Genomic DNA, 20,870 nt, shown 5'->3' with positions numbered 1-20,870 from the left:
ATGCGTTTTGCTGATAACACCGGAGATAGCAAACTGGAAGCAAAATAAATTAACGCTGTAAAAATCGTGTTAGCAGAGGGAACCAAATCACAGTTTGAAGTAATGCCCTGAACTCACTAGAGAAAAGCCACAACAGCTGTCAGTTATTAGTTGTTCTTCTTCTTTTTCTTATCTTTTACTGGAACGGCTGTCTGAAAATTATCTTGATGATCATGAGATATTGCTATTAAAAATCAATATGCATTATAAGTTTTAATGTGGATGAGTCTAAATAGCATCATAAATTGTGTTTATGATACAAGAGAGATTTACCGTCCCAAGAACAATCCGTTTCTTCTCATCCTCATCTATCTCGATTGATGGATGTTCCACACCTGTTAAACGATTTCGTAATAATTTCTGCTTCATGAACTGAAAAAATTATATATTGAGTAATTATGAAAAATATCACCCTGGTTTGTTCTAAAAATGGTCGAAATTATATGGTTAAGGATGTTTGAAAATTTACAAATACATTAACTTTTCCAAAAAAAAAAAAAACATCTCCCATCTTTATCTTAAACCTACATCTGACTTCAGTAATCAAAGCAAGCCCTTTATTAAAATAAGGAGTAGTACAGCAGCACAAGTAACGCATTATCTGGTTTTAAGGCTTAACAAAAAAAGAATGTCCAAAACCGAACACTTGACCTGTTGAAGTAGTACTCGTCGACAACGTTGCTTAATTGCCAAAGCGAGATCCAGCCAAGTCCAATTTTTTTCATGATATTCACACAACGGGAAAACTAGTTGAAATCGATCGACATCTTCAATATTCTTCTCTTTGTTACCCTAAAAAAGGGAACAAAATTACTGACCTTCAGAAATTGCAAACAAAGCAAGATATTAGATCAATCAATACAAACTGGTTTTACCAATGAAATTAGGCTCAGGAACTCATTTGCTGATCTCTTAGTAAGGCTTGAAATAGATGGACTAAAAAAATTTTCATCGTATATAACAATATAAAACATTGCCTTGTATGAAACAATAAAAGGCACTTCGGGTATTTTGATGTACAGAAAAACATTATTTTCTTGAGCTCGTTCCTTCATGCGATCAATATCATCACGTAAATGACTAGAGTCATTTGTACGCCGAAATGAACCGTTCATGGCCCCACGTAACCACTGTCCAACTGATACACCCTATAAGGAAATATAATAAGATGCTTAAAATTTCACTAACTTTACAAGTAATTAAAGTAATTATTTTCAATAGACCAGATTTGACTTCCACTTGTCTTAATTTCAGATATAACAACCTGTTGGTATTCAGTGAAAATCAGTTCAACAATCTCAGAAATGTTGCTTCTATTCAAGTCCATAAAGTGGACTGAAAATTAATATACAGATTCGTTTACATAAAATGATCTCCGGATTAAGCAGTTCCGTGCAAAGCATCATTTTAGGTACGATGAAATTGTTGAAAATCTTTTGCCTATTTTGAGCTATCCGACTTATGAGTGCAAAGTTATGAAAAAAGGAAAACAAGAAATGTTATTCTTGGTAACAAAAATCTAGAACAGCCAAAAACAAAACAGATCTTTTAAACTAAACTTTTATTAAACTATCACTTCAGAAATGAAAAAAAAGCAACCTGATTGTTCTGCAGCTCTTCATTTGTATCGAGATTTCGTTGGTCTTCTTTATCGATATTCCTCCCAGGAAAAAAATACCCCATCATTTTTTCGAAGAATCGATAAGTAATTTGAGCATTCATGGGTGAAACATTTATCTCGAAATGTTCCTTTACCGAAATTCCACCAACTGAAATTGTGATCTTTATCGATGCTTTAGATAACCTGACGCAGTAGAATGATTGATAACTAAATAGCTAAATACTGAAATGAAAAAAGACAATTAAAAGACACCATTTAAAACATATATATATATAGGTTTACACGCAACATAAAACAAGGCATACCTGGCGCTTTTTCGCGACAAACAACGCGAATTGATGCTGGTTGACGTTCCGTTTTCTTTCGTGATGTATTTTGTGCTTGCAAAGTATGCTATAAAAAAAACTTTTCTTTCTTTCAACGGAAATTTTCGATATTTTACCACAGTCAGTATCACAGCAGTTAGAATATGAAATCAGTTATCTTCTTCAATTTTCATTTCCGAAAAAATTGAAGCGATTAAAACTTCAATAAAGAAATAAAGAAGTGGCAGGGTCCGAGACAAACTTATTTTAAATGCTGTTCTTCCAGTGAGACTGAAATCTCTACTTGAAATCTTTTATCTCAGCATTAATGCAATTTGCCATCAACGAGAAGCTAGGAACTGGAAATTAAGAGTTACAAAGAGTTAAAAGAATGCTACCTTGTAAAGAGTATCTGGAAGTAAATTGGTAACTTGCACAGTGCCAATCTCTAATAAATGTTCACCAGAATTATCTATACGCGCCGTACGTGTATACCTGAAATAACATTTGTAAGATGAACAATATTTTATTAAACAAAAACTGCTAGAAAATTCTTACAAAAAATTTCGTATTTGCATTTCTGCAAGAGCAATTTGTCCATCACTTTCTGTAAGCCTCCAAATACAGTCTTCAAAACATACTTCAAATCTGAAAAAAAAAAAGAAACCTTCAAAACAATGTTCGGACTTAAAACAAGTCAATGAATAAAATAAGCAGTTGAAATTCCTAAATCATAGAGAAATTTAATCATTCTTTAAAATTAAAATCTTTCCATAAATGTTTAGTTCGCTTATAAAAATAATACCTCCTAGCCACAGCAGCCTGTTCTTCCTCTGCAGCATTAACCAGTTGTCGCATTCTTTCCACTTGCTTCTCTTTATAACAACTTAAATGAAATGGAATTAAATTTTGTAAGATGAAGTATTATAGAAATTTCTACAAGATGGACAGAAGACCGGCATAAACGTCTTACAAAATTAGAACTGAAATTAAATTCATTAAGGTTATCGGTGTTCAAGTTTAACATATTTAAGTTATGGTTGAACCCACCTAATAGTCATTGCTAATTCATCACAGAGTACAATCTGATTTTTTTTCATTTCATCGATTTCTGCTGTCACATTTTTGTTAGCCTCCAATATTCTAAAATGCAATGTAGTAAGCAAACTAAACTTTTACAAACTAAAAAATAATTAAAAAATGAAAAAATAAAGTGATATAACGGCAAATTTCTTTTTAAACATCGGTGGGTTTCATCGTGAATTCCTATGTTATTGTGCTCATCATGTACAGGAATTTCCAGAATTCATATATTTCATTCCATATATTATTTCTCTTAAGACATATAACTATTAAAAATTACAGAAAAGGCTTACGCAGTGTCATTGCCAGACTCCTGTAACTGCCTATTCAGGAAAAATAAACGTCTCTCCAGTGAACGGATTACAGCAATAACATCTCGCAATTCTGCCTGTTTGCAAAAAATGGTAATAAGGCTTCAGTGATGCCAAAAAAATCAAACCCGATTTTTAAAACGATGCTTCATTCGTCTTACCTGGAGATGGTAAAAAGGTAATTTAAGAAATAAAGAACCAATGCGTTTTGTAAAGTAACCTCGATATTTTTTTCCAGGAAAAACTAACCTGCATGGCAAAAATAGCCGATTTCACTTCATCAACATCTTTAAGCTGCAATTCAAAACGCAGTCGTTGTCGCCGACGGTCACTTTCTTTCTTTCGTGGATCCACAAATAGAACCAATTGGTTTATAATATTCATCACCATTTGGTACTGCTCGGGATTAGTGCTGACCTAAAATTAATGATAGATTGTACTGTAGCTTGCTCACGTAATAAGAAATGATATAAAAAAAAGGATAATTGAAATTCTTGCCTCCAGCATGTTATGTTTTAAGGTAAAGCAATCAACGGGTTCTGGCTGGCCCCAAATTCCACCTGCCTCATTCGTTTCGCTGATCTATGAAAACTGTAGAATAATGAATTTGAAAATGGACAAAAATATATGCCGTAACAGTTTCATATTGCATTTCTCTAAACTATAGTGGTATTTATTTTTCATTTACATTCAACACATTCCTCATTGTTTATCATATTATTTTAATATATGAAACAGCTATTCAAAAGATAGTTTACCAAGAAATTTCATCTACGCTATTTACAAAGCATACCGAATAGGGAATGTCATGTGTATCAAGATCCAATGTATCCGAAAAGTAGCAAAAATACATTTGACAGCTACATCTCGAAACGACTCGTTGTAACTGTAGTTTTCCCTCGGTTTGTGCCACATTACCATGATTTAAAATAATGTTTAAGCTCATGATGCGCTACTAAAACGGTCTCAAAGATTCCCAGATTTGCATGAAGCAGTTCTCGGTCAAGAAAACTGTTTTAGTATTTTTTTTTTCATCTTGAGCAGTTATTATATAGATAAAATTAAAAATAGCTGGTAAATAAACTGCTTACCAACAACTACACCGCCCACGGCTTCCCCAGTGCTAATATAAGGATTCAAGCGATCACTGATATTAGGATCACTGCACGTTTTTTCCTCAATGATATCACGATTTAACCAATGGAATCCTTGTGGGATTGATTCCGACAGAGAACTTGATGGATTGAGATGCTGAGACATTACCAGGGGTGCAAAGTACTAAAATAGATTTGTAACTTAGTTTTCTTTTCGTATTGAATTGCAAACGGCATGCGCTAAAATGTGAAATTAGTTTGACCCAATAACTAAATAACTTTCTATTTACGGCACCATTACAAAAAAAGGAATACAAAAAAAAAAAAAAAAATACCTGCATCCCGGAAAGAGTCGCGCACCATGATTTCTTACTCAACAACTGCGATTTTTTCCAAACTAATGAATAGATGCGCTGAGTTACAGATGCACGGGCAGCAGTTAGTAAAACAAATCCATCCTTTTCTTTTCCCCGTAAAACGGCTTGGCTATTAATAAGATCAACTGAAATGAGAAATATATTTATACTTATTTTCTATACCAAAAATCATAGATCAGCAACTTACTTTGCCAGTTGATTAATGCGACGTCGTCAGCTGTACACAGTGCAATTCCTTGTAACATGTCCGAAGGAATGTCAGTTGTCTGAAATGCAAACAAATACTTCATGAATTAAATTCAATATATGACATAAGATGAAATAAAGTTCAAAGAAGAATAGATAGATTATTAAAATCAACTTTTCTTCTTAAAAGCTGGCTGTGCCCGAATCAGTAAAAGCAGAATTTGTAGTGGGAAACAAGTATTAACACGTTCTTATTTCGAGAGTTTGTTTATAAATATGTGAACATAGCTATTACGAAACTCTTCAATAAATCTGTAGTAGGATTATTTTATTTTACAAGTAAGAATTATTTAGTGGACAGATCTTTTCCTTTGGCTATATTTAAGGAAAAAATATCACTTATATTATCGAGTAGCAAGTATTTCTTTAACAGAATAACAAAAAAGTAGAACTTCTTCATCGTAAGCGACAAGTTTCGTACTGGCTTCATCAATTAATCGCTGCAGCATATCATTTTCCTCTGTTACCCGTCTATCAGAACCACATCGTGATCTGTAATAGCTAATATATGATGTGTAATAGCTAATCACTACACTAAACAAAATGAACTGATTCTACATATTTTCCACGACCAAGTTTTGTAGATCTTTCAAAAGGTCACATGTAAAGGAACAGCAAATGCAAATAATATTATCTCGTATTTATCACTGTTGCTAAATGTCTACAAACAAATTATATTTTATGCAATATAATAGTTATATTCTACAAACAAGAAGCTTGGTTATTAATGTAAACACCTGTTTGTCAATATTAATGAAATAATGAAAACTTTCAGCAAGATCAACAATACAGCAATACGGTAAAACAAATGACAATTTTTGTGCTACAGTGAAAAAAAAGACTAAGAACTCACTGATTTGTTTTGTCAGGATCAGAATGTAATCTTGAAACAGTCGATCTTACGGCACTCGCAGCATTTAAAGTAGCTGAAGATGGTGACAGGACTCCTGGTTCCGTAAACTGCAATTAAAAATCCGTGTAGCTTCTTAACCCAAAAGTTGTTCAAAAAATTTGTTAATAATTAAACTACTGCTTTAAATTAAATTAAAAAAATTAAGCCTAACATGTGGTGTCTTCAAAGCATCTGTTCCTAAAATACGCCGTAAAATGTGGGCCTTATGAACGCCATCTGCAATGGCCAAACACGTATCACGATTTTCCGGAGTCCACGAAGCACGCAAATCATGAATTGTGAGCCTGTGCACTGCTTCATCACTTTCTGACAATTTGACCTGCCTATTACTGGAAGAATCAGTGCTATTCTAAAAAGAAAAAATAAATTCATGAACCTCTCAACTGCGAACAATCAAAAAACAATGAAAGTAAGGAAGCGTTTATAGGTTAAACAAGACAATGAATGATCAATTAAAATATGTCATAAAAACAGGCTAAAAAAAACTTTTACGAGAAGTCAAACAGGGTGACCATAGCACCTAATCATTAAATTTTATATTAAAATAATGAATATTAAATATGAATATATAAAATTTCTGAGTAAAAAGCGAGCGATTAAAGTTCATAGTCCAGAATAACAAGCATAATTGCATTTAAATATTTCGTCAATAGCTTATGCAATGATAGGATTAAAATTAAATAACCACATCGTTGAAAGAGAAAAGTTATAAAAAAGACCTTAGATCGTGCTTCTCGTGTGTAAGACAACCGATCCAATCCAATAAAAAACGAATTATCATCAATTGAAGTAGCAAAGTTTTGTGAATTAGCGCCGAAAAGATGAATCTGTGCATTTAAAAGCTGTGCTGAAACGTATAAAACTGACCATTTGGCAATTCGTCTTCTGCTGACTCCATCCTAAAACTATAGCAAATGTTATGCTAAACGATAATAATAGGATGGTTGATTCGAAAGTTCATATCTTCATCGGCATTTCAACCTAAATTTAAAAAGTGCACTTTCTTTTTTACAACTTTCGAAAAAGTACAGCTTTCTTTGAAAAAAGTGAACACATTGACCTTTTGCTCGCCATTCTGCAAAATGTGAAGTTCTAATGATGAGGTTAAGTGTAAACTTTCACTAATCATCCGCAGACCATGTGATGATGAGTACGACATCCAGTAAGTGATCAAAAAGCGTGGAAGTGTAACATTCAATTGAATATGCCTAAAATATGAGAGTGAATGAATTTAAAACAAAAGTTTCAACACTTCAATCATTTTAGATTTCTGGCAAATACATAAAAAAAGGCGAAACACGAGCTTAAATCAATTAACAGTTACTTCAAATGTCGACTCAGCTGACTTTTTTTAGTTTTGTCTCCACCGAATAATCGACCACGCTTTACTGGTCTATTCACTGTTGTCATCGTATTCTAAATTATAAAACTGAAACTTCATAACAAATTGCACAGTGAATAACATTTGAGGGTGACATTGCTTAAAATATAATTAAAATATAACTTACAGTTCATTTCATACTTTAGTTGATTTCTATAAAGAAATAATAACGGAGAAGTACAAAAACTATCCCCGTATAAATCAATTTGTTCGCAGCCAGCAAATAACAACCACATCTATCTGGATAAGCATAACAAAAATAATAAAAAAATAATGAAAATAAAAAGGAAAGTACTTTGAGGAATTCCAACCATCGAAAGATATTGGCATAAAGTAAAATCTGAGGACACTGACTATTAGTCACCGTATTATCCGGTTGTTTCACTTCTAAAGTGAAGACTAAATCGAGATGTGTTGAGCGAAATGCGCGATAAGAATCATGTTCCTATGAAATATAATCAAAAATGTATCAAACACATTACCTGTTGGACGAAGCACCTTCTAACATAGTAAAAAATTTTTTTTTTTTTTCCAACATAGTAATGGTAGAAATGTTGCAGTTAAAACTTTGTAATGATCAGAGAAATAAGCGAGCATGCAGAAACGTAAGCAGGCAAAAAATTAATTATAATTCACTTGAATTGAAATTTTAATGTCTTAAACGAAACCAGCTTAGCACAATATTAAGAACTTACTAAATTAGTAGATGAGTATTCAGGAAGCTTGTCAGGAGCACACGGTTGAACACTGTGATGATCGTGTGGATCACCAATACAAGCCCAGTCCATTTTCACACTGAATTTAAATCCTGGCAAATGCAAAACACGACTTTCATCATACTTCGATGCAGTACGTACGAATGCATCTATATCCGTTTGTACACAAAACTGATCTAAATTATGTAATATATGTGTCAAAATAATAGTAGCATAAATTTACATGAATAAGATTTTCTATGAAACAACAAAACTATTTTATAGCTACAACTGTTTAAACCATCAAGTTCTTTACGTGATTTTTGAAGATTTAAGAATAACCTGTGCAGAAATGGCTAGAAGAGATTTTATGTGGATACTAGCGTTTGTCTCGTAAAATCGATGAAAAGTTTTAGCGCCATTCGAAAACCAACTTAACATAATAAAAAACTTTGCCAGTTGCTGTTTACCTGTAACCCAGTCAAACCCGAATTCTCTCCAGCATATTTCAACCAGTTCAGTGGAATTGTATGGATCTGTAGATGCAAGCATCGATGTAACCAAATTTTGACAAAGCATAGAAAAACGACCGTGTAAAAGTAATCGAATTTTGTCCCAAAAAGGCAGTGGTGGACTTGGATCTCTATAATTAGACATTGATAAATATCATTTCTCATTATCATGGTGAAATGCATTGAATAAATCAGTTAGAGATATGGATTTCATGCGGTATTGTAATTGTACTCTTCCAAATCTATGGCACATTGTTATATCGCTAAACTTTCCAAGTAATTCGAAAAAGAAATTCTATAACACAATGAATTTTTGTTTTAAGAGAGCAAATACGAAGAGAAATCAAGATACCTTGATGGCAAACTGATATTACTCCAACAAAGGCTAATCATCGATAAGCACGGCTCCCAGCAAGGCCCATAAGTGCAATTTAGTTCTTTGATCTCTACAAACAATTAAATTCTAAATATTCTTAATTGATCATTAGACTGTCATTACTATTTCTAACATCGATAAGGCTAAAAAGTTGAAATAATAAACAGTGATAATATTTGTATGAATACAAAATTGAGAAACTCAAATTGGGAAACTGACGTGAAAAATATTCTTACTTTATGATTTTTGACTACAGCGACGTACAGCAACTATTCTTAAATTAATGAATTAGTTGACAATTGTCATACATAGTTATCATTACCGAAAATAGAAACCTAACCGCATGAGAGATCGTAATAATATTTCAAGGGACACATATTTCGCTCAATAATATATTGCCCCCAAGGCTCTGGTAGTGTTACGGTACATGTTCGTATTGAGCGCGGTCCTGAAAGATGATAAATTACTGTTATATGTCAAAAAGGAAAAAAGTAAGAAAAAAAAAACTATGTATTTCTGCTAGTTGCCTAATCTAATTTCGCAATTGATAGACTGACAGTATCATAATAATCATCTAGAAGTTTTACACGAGAAGACATGTTAACCATAAACATATTAATTTCAATTAACCAATAAACAATAGCCCTACTATTTCTTCCATATGATTTTTTACAAATACAACTATGTTCTGCAAAACTTACCTGTAAGTTGCTCACTTCCTATTAGATGTCCCCAAAAATGTGCATCTTTCATCAGGACATACGGCAACGGATAATCACGGAACTGCATAACCCAATCATCACAATCCATTTCAACAGCACGTGCCCATAACGTACTGAATTCCATTCCCTCAGTTGGGAATGGCCTAAAAATTTGCAAATTAGTAGTGTTATAGAAATAAATGTTAAAGAAGACTGCTAAATGATTTCTATTACAAAACTGTACTTGAGGCTTTGGTTAAGCAAGAGAAAAAAAAAAGAATTTCTTGAGTGTATTATAAAAAGTATAATTTATTGTCTTATAAGGAATGAGTGAAATTAAATACAAATATAATAAGATGCGAGATAAGCATTGTATTCCAACTTCACCCAGCAATTAAACGAGAAATTAGGACAGTAATTATCTCATTACTGTGTATATTCATATACAGAAGAAAACGTACGATTCTGGATTGAAAGTTTTCAGATGTCTGATCACATTTTCTTTTCCGTGCAAAATCAAATCAGCATATGTACGAATCTAAATAGTTCTAAGGTATATTAGAAAACCTACTGACTAAAATCAAATCTCTTGATTCTAAAACATATAAGTGAACAGAGATATTTAATTACTGATTCACAACTAAGACAAAATTTTAAATCTGCATTTTTAGGATTAAATTCAGTATTTAAAGATGTTTTAAAGGAAACAGAAAATTGTTTCAAGTAATATGACCTCTAGATTCGTAATTGACCACAAATAAAGATGCTTTCTGGAACTCGGCAACTTTTTGGATCTTTCAATATATATCTCCGCATTTTTCTTAACTAACGATCGATGTAATTCATCTGCTTTTGATTCTGCAACAGTGTTATGATAGCATAGCTTTTCATGGGAACTAAATTCTAAAGAGTAATTGATGCCACTCAACAGAAGCTCTACTAACGAGACAGAAAGGGACGCGTTTTCTGAAGCTGCTCCAACTTTTGGTCTAGCATTTGACGCCGACGTTCGCATTCATATACTTCATCAACCATTAGTTCGTAATTATTTTGAAGTTGTACTTCAAATGGATCATCATTAATTTGTAGTGAAGCATTCTGCAAATTACGCAGAATAATACATGTTTATATGTTTATAAGGCAAGATAAATAAGATTAGTGAGATAAAAATTGATCAAAAAAATTAAAAAATGAACGATTTTAAGTCATATGTCAGCCCCTCATCTTTTTTTGTAACCAAACTTTAAATTACACATCAATCTCCCGAACTGTTATACATACCAGCTTACCTTAACTGAGAATCGCAAATCTGAAGGAAGTGGAGATTCAACAGTAAACGGTTTTCTCTTCCATTCATGCACTAATTTTATCCATTTCCATGCATTAATTATCTAAAAGTCATTTATAATTCGACTATTTCTTACATATATAAAAACAATAAGAAATAGTAGCTAAAATTTAATAATAGATCATTGATTTATTCTGCACGTGTTCTCAAAAACGCTCAATGGGAAGTTCACTACAAGCGGATATTACATCAATGAAAGACATCACTAAACAAACCTCGTCATAACCTGCTGCAAAATTATAATCATATGGAAAGACGAACATCACTGAATCGGCAGACCATATCCAAAGTTTATTTGTTCGGTTTTTCAGATTCTTAAATTCATTCCTGCCTAAATCCATCCCTGCATCGAATGCTTGCTTCTCGATACAAAACTTCTGCAATGGGTAATAGGGTTACCAATATCTGCCGAAGTATTAAAAGGTTCTGATTCACCAGTAAATTTCCGATGCTTTCAATTTCTCTACTTTTTTTTTCATCTGATTCATCAAAGCAAATTTAAAATTAATTTATTTTAATTCATCTTCAAAATTATTACCTCGATGGTAAGGATAGGATGACAATCTAAGGAAGCAGTGAATTGTGGCATTTCGATTTTTGTATGATCCATACACTTGATGTGTAGCGATGGTACTTCCCAACACATCCTTTATAAATAAAAATTTTCACAACACTGAAGAGCTAATTCCGTGCTACGGAAGATTAGAAAATGATGAAATCCTAAAAGAATATCACGTACACGTGACATCGCGGTAGCTGAAATTCGATGGTTACGAGATTGAATGTTTCTATACTGAAGTGGAACAACTGAAATGCTTTGGAAGATGTATTTCGTCCAAAAAGATCCCAGATTTGTTTCAAACTCCTGAAAAAAAAAAAAAAGTAGGAAGAGTAGAGTAAAGATCAAGAGTATATGAAATAATCTGACATAGCGACGACCTCGTTTGTTTTGTGATACATTAAGTTAAAAAAAAAATTGACTTTCTTTAGTTTGTATCAAATCATCAACAGGAATAAGAATGAAATTACTACCTTTCTGCTTTGCAAAACAAGTGTAGAAGTCCCACAGCACTATGGAAAAAACCCAGTAAAAGCTAAAAACAAAATCCTACCGGAAAGTTTCCAGAAAAATTATGTGTACGGTAGTACTCCAAACCAAATTCACTGTTGATTCAGCTAGCAAAACCCATTCCCAAGATGACAATAACCAAGAAAGTCGCATCATCAAGCGATCACTATATCCACACTTAATATTCCAGAGATTGAAATGAAATAATAATGGTATCGAGAATCCTTGAATCATTAAAAGTAAAGAAAAAAGCGAATCAAATCGAGGAAATAAAAAATACCTACAATATGTTCCGATTTTATTTGTGCTGAATCATCCCAACAAATGAATTCATCATTTGTCATGATACCCTGAAGTATCTTGAAATTCAATGCAAGCATCGACAATGTTGTTGAGGAAGGTAAGACATCCAAACGCAGCTGTTCGATAGATAGAATCAGATACAATGAATGTCGAGCTAGAATGAAGATGGCAACACTGAAAAAATTAGAATTAGATATAATGAATGCCGAACCAGAATGAGAACGGAGATAATGAACAAATTGAAAGTTTCTACGGAATAAGAAAAAAATAGTTGTGATACCAGAAGAAACCATGTAGGATTATTTTCAGATAATTTTAATCATTTTATAGAACAGTACCGGTAACATATACAAAATAACAAAAAAAAAAACCATACTTCTCTACAGAAATTTGTGCTGCAGAAACAACTTGGGGAGGTGGGTAAGGTTGAAATGCAGAAGATGTGTTGCATGCTGCTGATGACGTACCGCTATATAGAAGAGATGATAAGAATGAAGCCATCTGTCAAATTTAAGATGATAAGAATAAAGCTATGAAATGTAAAAGATACGTCCATTTATTTGGAATTATTGTCAAATGTATGAACATAAACATAAAAAATATTTCGTCATAATCAATCAATCTACTAATGACAAAATAAGAAAAAAAAATCTATAATCCTCAATCCAACAACTACTAACTTTTTATGGTCTATAAGAAAAAGAAAAGGTGTTTCTATGCCATTGCTATACAACTACAATAATTATTTAAAATACCTGCCGGATGAGTTCTTCCTCATATTCTATTTGACATTCAACCAACTTGACCAGCAACCTTCTCATTTCATTATTTCGGGAGTACTTCAACAGAATATAATAGAATACAAAAGATCGTAGAAATTTCAAGAGAATTTTACAATCCAAAACATTTTGTTCATGAAAGTCGACCTAATATAAATCCTAAGAGAAACCTGCCTCTATTCATCTGCTGCCTGTTAAGCTACGATTATTAAACTGAACTCTTCATGCGAAAAAAAAAAAAAATGCTCCCATATAAATCATTAATTTAATTATAAAAAACGTTCGTAGCATATGTTTAACTATGCGTAGAGGCTGTCCAATATGTCAGTGTTAAGAAACCAATGTATAGTAACAACATTTCAAAAAAATATACCTGAATTAATAAAGCTCCAACAATCAAAATGGTACCCCAAACATGACAAAAGGGAGAGTCAAGATGGCCAATAAAAAGATTTCCTTGTCGAATCCAGACCGATTCCAAACCAATTTCAGCAGATGCAAAATTCTATAACTGAGATAACTGAGTACAAAAAAATAAAAATAAATTTTATTGAAAGACTTCACTTACTTATCAAAAATTCCAAACCCTAGAATCGCAACTCTGCTACAAAATACAGAATTCTTATATCACGTTTTAGATGCCACTAAACATTTTTGTAAGAACTTGTTTCCAAAGTCTCATTTTTCTTTGTTAAGATGCTTTATTTTTATCTTAGCTCAAACTATTCCATTTTAAATTACATGTTATAAGGCGTACCATAACCTCTTCCAGAAGATAATGCAGTTTTCGAGCACTGCAGATATAGAATAGTACTTCGGTAATATTTCTAGAAGCATTCAGAGGTCGAATTAAGTATAAGAAAAATAATATACTCAAATCTGGACCTACATCGTTAACGCGAAATGTTCCCAGTTCGAGACTGGCGTTGATTTCTTGTCCATTGGAGAGCAATAAACGACAGTGAAATGAATTTACTTCGACGTATAAAGATTCCCAACAGAACGTCTTCATTTCTGTCGGTACTACGTGTAAATCTAAAAACAAATTCACATGTAGATTACTGAAGGCTTTAAAAATTTTATTTTCGACTGAGATCCAGATTTTAGAACCAGCCTTACCATTATGATGAAATATTTGAATTTATTTTTGAAAAAAAAAAGAAGGGAAACTACGGTAATAGAAAGTTTACCTGTAGATGCAGCCGAAAAATCATCATCGAAATGACCCTCAACAGAGGTCGAGATTCGTTGTCCAATATTACGGTAATATCCGGTCCACTCAACGATAGCCTTCTGATTCGTAACAAAATGAGGGTTAAATATTTTCATATCGGCTAAGAGAATTCCTGGACTGTCTGATGCTCGCTGCAATAAAAAACAAAATAAGCATAACGTTTAAAAAAAATTATATTTTGTGGAAGGTTTGGGTGGAGTCTGAAATGACTGACATGGACCGCAACAGCTATCATTTCGATGCGTCATGTGTTAGAAATTTTAATTGATTCCAGTTAAAATAATAGCAGTGCGTTAGAATTAAAAATTTTGGTATCACTTGACGATGTTTAAATCACCGACAAACAATAAAAGACAAACATTCAGTGTAGCATCGAATTCATTGCAACTGAACAACGTCTCTCGCGTCTGATCGTCTACATTGATTCCAGTTAAAACAATAGCAAACTGTTGGTTATCTTCCGTCGATAGCGATGCTACATTTAACCTTGCAGCAACAGTACGCCTGGAACATAAAACTATTAATGGCATTATTGTAAAAGTGTTTTCACTCGCACTTAACTTTTTGCTTTAATACTACATATTAGCATTAGTAAATAAAAAAAAAAAAAAAAAATTAGTAAATAAACAACTATTATTAATTCAGCAATTAATATTCAATCCACCGTTTAATAGCTATAGCGGAAAATGAGCTACTCATTTTCATGGTTTGATTTTTATGTCAAAAACACTGACATAAATCAATTTGCATGTATGAGAACTTTTTAAATCTTGTCAAAATAATAAAACATCACAACTGGCTCTAATGAATTAGTATAAGGCAATATACATTTCTGAATAATCCATGTTGGCGGTATATCTCAGTACTAAATTCTCGATGTCCAGTTTCAAACTTGTATTCAAAAGGCTTTCAATATTAAAGGAGGTGAAAAATTGATCTGACGTGGTTTTTGTCTTCTTACGTATTGAATGATCATGAAAGTATTCCAAAAGGCCTGAAATATTTAACGTACAAGATTACTATTCCAAAATTTTCAGTCAAGCTTCAGCAATTCAATAAAAATTAGGTATTCGTAAAAGCAGATTTAATGATACACTAAATAAGCTTGGCAACTCTGTTGTAACATGCTACCATATAATATGGAGTACAAGTCTCGTTTCACGATTAAATATATTCTATGCTATATTCTATGTTTCTATGCTTCATTTTTTTTTTGCTAGTCTAATAAAGTAGTATTCAGGCAATCAAGTTAAAGCAAGCACATGATAAACAATTCATATTCCGTATAAATCTAAATTCTTTAAAAGTTTTCAAATCATAACATTTAGAAAATCTTGACCAGAACTGAATTTGTGATCATGGTAAAACGAACCATCCGAAAGTATAAGCTGAGGATCAGTAATACGGGCACCAAGTCGTTTCAATTTTAAAATATCTAAAGGTATGTTGCAACAAACTGATAATCCTAATGAAAGTACGAGTAGAGGCGCAGTATTTTGAGTTGTTCCACGACTGAACAATTTTGCTTGTAATAGCTTACAAGAAAGTTCAATCTGCATCCTGAAATGTGGAAAAATATTTTCTTGATAGGAACACTATCCAGTATTTCGTGTCAAAGCTTAAAAAATTTCTAAAAATTAACCCTTCACGATCTCGATATCCATCAAGTTGTAATTGTTGAAAGGTTGAATGCAACAAAGATCCTGGTGTCACACCAAGAAATACAACGCGCGCAGTACGAATTACCGTGCTTGTATACTAGAAATGTTTCTGGGAGTTAAAAACACAGTGAAGTGTTCACAAATTTCTCGCAATTTATAGCTTATCAAAAATTAATATCATCTGAGATCAAAGGGTATGACTGCTAGTAGTTGGTGCAGAAACTATAGACTTAACGTCAAACATACATCACGCTGGCTTTATAACTGATATGATTGCTTAAAAGCGGAGGCGGCATGCAGAAGGAAACGTACTTGTAACCAATGAAGATATCTTCTAAAATCCTTATGACAGCACTGTTTCTTGTAGGTTGGTGTCAAGGACAATTGATTACATTCACCTTCAATGCGAATGTCACTAATCGTGATAATGAACGGTTTCCTAAAACTGTTGACTCAATAAAAACCTACAATCCAAATGCATGAAAAATCTAAATACACAATTTACGGTGATTCGTTTGATTCGTAAAGGTCATTTTCTTCTTTTATTGGGATGGTGACACTATACGTACTATTATGGATATAAAACTTTCTAAAACACTTCTAAGTATTTAACATACTCAAACATAATGAAGTTTAAAACATCGAACCATACATTCCTTCTGCGAATATTAATAAATCTTACTGTTGGTTTTACCTGACTATAATCATTGATAACGATGCATGCAGACTATTTAATTGTAATTTACAAACTGCAAGATTTCCCCACTAATACATTGAAACTCACGTGTAATGTGTATTGAAGAAACTGACTGTTACGCGAAAATCGTCAACTTCAATCACGATACCACCAATTAAGCAAAGTCTAATATGTTCTACATAAAAAAGGCCGCATCTGCCCAGGCGAACTGAACGACAGCGGCAAATTTTTGCTACCACCAATGATAACAACCAACCTCGGTATCTAAATTTAAAATCTTGCTATAAAGTAAGAAATCAATGATTCCTATACAGTTTTTGCAAGTAGGTCCTTAAAGGACTTTTCATCGATTTAAGAATAAAGTCCTTAATCAATCACACATGATCCCAAAACATGACATGATTTTCTAAAAATCAACGTATACCTGATAAATAAAAAAGGCTCTCATATGAACGGCTATTAAAAACTATTTTATTCCCTATTCAATTATTTCAAGTTATATTCCTTCCAATAATCAAAACGATAGTCAAGAGTCAAGAAAGAAATTAAAGTGCTATCTTCATCAACAACTTCTGAAATTTATTTTCAAGTTATGAATGTCCTGCACTATTCTATGCTAATTTGTACATTCTTAAGTATCTTAAAAGACAACGAACAAACCTCCATATAAGCAATATGAGAAATATCAATAAACATGAAATGTATGGAAATGCCATATCTATTTGTTATTAGGTGTTATTATATGTTGTCGTATTGATTCTTCATCCATCACTGAAACTGTAAAGATTAAATGTTTTGAACAGGAGAAATACTACAAATATTATTTCAGGTTTGACTCAGTATAGAGGTTAATCGATTACTTAATTATTCAGCATTAAAACTCCAAATACGATGGCATAAATAGCTTAAATTTTGTTAGTTATATAAACAATATTCCATTTTAATTTTTGTTTTCAAAAATTCATGAACCGCACTAAACATTCAACTTTCTCTTCTTAACACCTATTATTTGTCGAAACAACACAATCGCTCCTATATATATATCACAGACCATATATATATATATATATATATATATATATATATATATATATATATATATATATATATATATCACGGATTCCTATATATCACAGACTAATGCACTCTTCCATCTATCTTACCATTCATATATTTTCGAAGTTCACAGTTACCACTTTTACGTTACGTAAATTTTAATTTACAGTGAATAGATTCCTATAACTTTTATTTATCCCTTATAATTTTTTAATTCCCAAATTATCAATTTCCTTATGCAAAAAAATTCAAAGTTTTGACTTTCAAGTCTTAAAAAAAAAAAAAAAATCTGAATAAATATCTTAATTTCTAAAGAAGTTACGATCATAAAATTATTTTTAAAAATCAATGCAATGAGTAATGGTTGGATGTTTTGTAACGGTACGGGTTAACACAGTTTAGCAAAAATTATCTTTCGATTTTCAACAGCGTTTCAATTCAGTTCCATTCCTGTGATGAAGCTTAATTCGATTTGTTTAAATCAAATCACTAGTGATTTTTAAAAATTAGTTATCACAACTGTAATCACTTTTATAAACAAATTTCAAGTTTATTCAGCAGTTCTGTGGACAAATTTAACATGGTTGATGACATCAGTATGTTTATATGTATTCCTTCAAGAGGGGCTTCATCAAGAAAGAAGAGGGGTGATAGGAAGAAGAGTGGATAAATTTTCCACTCAGCACATTAGCTCATTTGTATCTGTTAAGATGTAAGAAGATTAATACTATCGGTCAGGAAAATGCAACTATTAGAATGTTGATGTCAAATAATCCATTATCAATGACTAAATGAAAACAACGGTGAAACAGAGAGCAAAAAACAGGCAGTGGGATGAAGGGAGAATCGGTGAATGTTACAGATATAAAAAGCAAACTTTACAAAAAGAGGATAACCCGGACGAATTCTTCCGCCTGTATATCCTTGCGCATCCGAACATACGGGAATGCTTTAATAATACAATGTCGTAAAATAACAAAAACTCGCATGCACACATATGATTAGCAATGAAATAACCTTTGTTGAGAGACGGCGTTGTTTCATAACGCGTGCTGTTATTTTTAGCGACGGCCAATAGTACAGGTCAAGATTGTAATAGGTTCTCAGTCGGTGTTTGCGGTGAGGTTTTTTTTTCTCGGGATGTTTGGAGTTGTCTCTACTTTTTGCATGTCTATACATATCTAGAAGATCAAGTATTCGGGTATGAGTAAATATTCTCATTTTTTGTTTCAGAGTTATACTTTATGATCATTTTATATAATTTCAGCACTTCGACGCCTCAAAATGTCTGCTATGGAAGTAACAGAAATACCTGCTGCTGAATCAGAGCAGATGAAAGAACAGGTCGAGGAAATGCATCAACAAAAAGTTGAGGAAGCTAGAAAGGTTGTGACTTTAAATCCAGAAAACTAGATTTCAATAGATTTTCATGAATCACTTCGGGAAGCAAGTATCATACGCTCACGGTGTTGATGTTGGGGTAACTTCTTGACCGAAAGAAATGCACAATGTACAAGGCAGTTGTGTCACATTGAGCGCTTTTAACAGTGAGACATCTGCATCAAATAAATTTATCCCTGTCAAATATGAAATCTTCGCAAACCATTCAGCATTATCCCTCATAGGTGGGTCATTTTAGCAGTATTTCGCTTGGTGAGTGGTAATTAAACGACATTTGTATAACCTACATCTGTTAGTGGAAAGAATAATAGTTGGTTATCACTATACTTTAAATCATGCAGAATTTGAGTTTTTCGGTGCAGGAGGAAATACCAGTTCAGGATGAAGCAACAAAAGCAGTTGATAGTACACTCTCGCATCCATCAGCTACTTCCGAAAACATTGAATCAGGTGCAGAATCAGAAAAGAAGGATGCATCTCAAGTATATGGATTTGGCTTGTTTTTCATTTCTGTTTTTGGCACATGCAGTCTATGTCATCATTCCCCGTTACCTTTCTTCACTCGTTGAAAATTATAGCAAATGGGGATTCATGGTAGTTTGATTCATGGTAGGGATAAAAAAAATGCATAAATAAGCTTTTTGGAATGTAGGCTGTCAGTTTCGAAAGAATCTTATGACGTAACAGTTACTCATCTCTGTTGATACCATTATTATGTTATTGTAATTGAAGCTTTTAAAAACTACATGACGCGAAATCTGAACTGCTGAACTATTATTACTTTGGCGGACGTGCAGAACAAATCTTGTTTATGTGTTTCTAATTCCTTTGTGGTTTTTAGACTGGTGGAGAGAGTGGAAGTGGTGATACTGCCGCAGCGGCAAGCACCACCATCCCGACGCGCCAATATCTGGATCAGACCGTTGTTCCAATTTTGTTGCAAGCCCTGGGTGCATTGGCTAAAGAACGTCCACCGAATCCGATTGAATACTTGGCGAATTATTTACTTAAGGAGAAGGATCGTTTTTCGACATCATTCAATCAGCAACAACAGCAAAATGAATCCAGCCATTAAGTCCAAGAAAATATTTCGAAATTTTTCTATTAAGCGCTGCTTTACTGAAAAGAAATTGCTTCGTTTTCCATTTCTGTCGATGTTTTATTTCTCTCAGTCTCTTTTCTAGTGAACCACCCATGTACCATGATTTTATGACAGAGAAAATTAACGAATATGAAAAGCCCTCTGTAGTTGTCTTTGTTCTTATATAAATTTGTTATGTGTGATTATGATTCCAAATTTTTTGTGAGTGGCACAATGATTTTTATTTTTATATCCCAGTTTTTATTATACAATATATTACTGTAATTTTTGGTGTCATTTCTTCCATATGCTTGCAGAAAATCAGAATTTTTGTTAAACTGGTTTATTACTAATTTCTTATGCTTTTTTCATGCATGTTTCCATCATTGGAAAGTATTTCCATGAATTTGATTTACAATTCCAGACCAAAAGTTAAAAAGTAACTTTCTGAAAATGTTGCAGCTTAATCGGTTCAAACCTTTGACTGAGAGCGAACAACTTTTCAAAAATCTTATAAGTGAGTGTACAATGTTTATGGTAAATTAATGTTGTAGGGTAAAAGTAAGGGAGTATGCTTCGGTTATGTA

At 32.7% G+C, this 20,870-nt stretch overlaps 2 protein-coding genes across 2 annotated transcripts; one reads left to right on the top strand and one right to left on the bottom strand.

Annotated features, from left to right (window-relative positions):
* Nucleotides 1-146: 146 nt before the first annotated feature.
* Bm11968 (uncharacterized protein) lies at nucleotides 147-17,461 on the bottom strand (the record flags this gene model as incomplete). Its single annotated transcript, XM_043082195.1, has 50 exons — nucleotides 147-191; nucleotides 313-411; nucleotides 691-831; nucleotides 1,017-1,187; nucleotides 1,639-1,808; nucleotides 1,966-2,053; nucleotides 2,364-2,460; nucleotides 2,524-2,613; nucleotides 2,771-2,851; nucleotides 3,016-3,108; nucleotides 3,342-3,436; nucleotides 3,609-3,776; nucleotides 3,858-3,941; nucleotides 4,153-4,311; nucleotides 4,470-4,637; nucleotides 4,789-4,955; nucleotides 5,018-5,096; nucleotides 5,469-5,568; nucleotides 5,930-6,036; nucleotides 6,141-6,338; nucleotides 6,709-6,888; nucleotides 7,050-7,197; nucleotides 7,314-7,405; nucleotides 7,666-7,815; nucleotides 8,066-8,262; nucleotides 8,536-8,708; nucleotides 8,930-9,023; nucleotides 9,294-9,401; nucleotides 9,655-9,818; nucleotides 10,116-10,192; nucleotides 10,388-10,512; nucleotides 10,599-10,752; nucleotides 10,944-11,045; nucleotides 11,218-11,379; nucleotides 11,541-11,649; nucleotides 11,742-11,867; nucleotides 12,115-12,248; nucleotides 12,356-12,548; nucleotides 12,751-12,875; nucleotides 13,130-13,213; nucleotides 13,527-13,658; nucleotides 14,043-14,188; nucleotides 14,344-14,518; nucleotides 14,747-14,891; nucleotides 15,216-15,381; nucleotides 15,760-15,947; nucleotides 16,030-16,145; nucleotides 16,361-16,487; nucleotides 16,833-17,009; nucleotides 17,406-17,461. The coding sequence occupies 50 exons, from the start codon at nucleotides 17,459-17,461 to the stop codon at nucleotides 147-149; spliced, it is 6,525 nt and encodes a 2,174-aa protein (XP_042938129.1).
* A 1,624-nt stretch (nucleotides 17,462-19,085) lies between these two features.
* On the top strand, nucleotides 19,086-20,277 carry Bma-dpy-30 (Hypothetical UPF0054 protein TTE0972, putative; the record flags this gene model as incomplete). Its single annotated transcript, XM_043082194.1, has 3 exons — nucleotides 19,086-19,187; nucleotides 19,565-19,684; nucleotides 20,044-20,277. 3 exons carry the CDS (start codon nucleotides 19,086-19,088, stop codon nucleotides 20,275-20,277), a joined length of 456 nt encoding a protein of 151 aa, XP_042938128.1.
* Nucleotides 20,278-20,870: the final 593 nt, after the last annotated feature.

This window comes from Brugia malayi (genome assembly GCF_000002995.4).
Source record: "Brugia malayi strain FR3 genome assembly, contig: Bm_v4_Chr4_scaffold_001, whole genome shotgun sequence".
Classification (NCBI taxonomy): Eukaryota; Metazoa; Nematoda; class Chromadorea; order Rhabditida; family Onchocercidae; genus Brugia; species Brugia malayi.
This window is presented reverse-complemented; position numbering and strand designations above follow the sequence as displayed.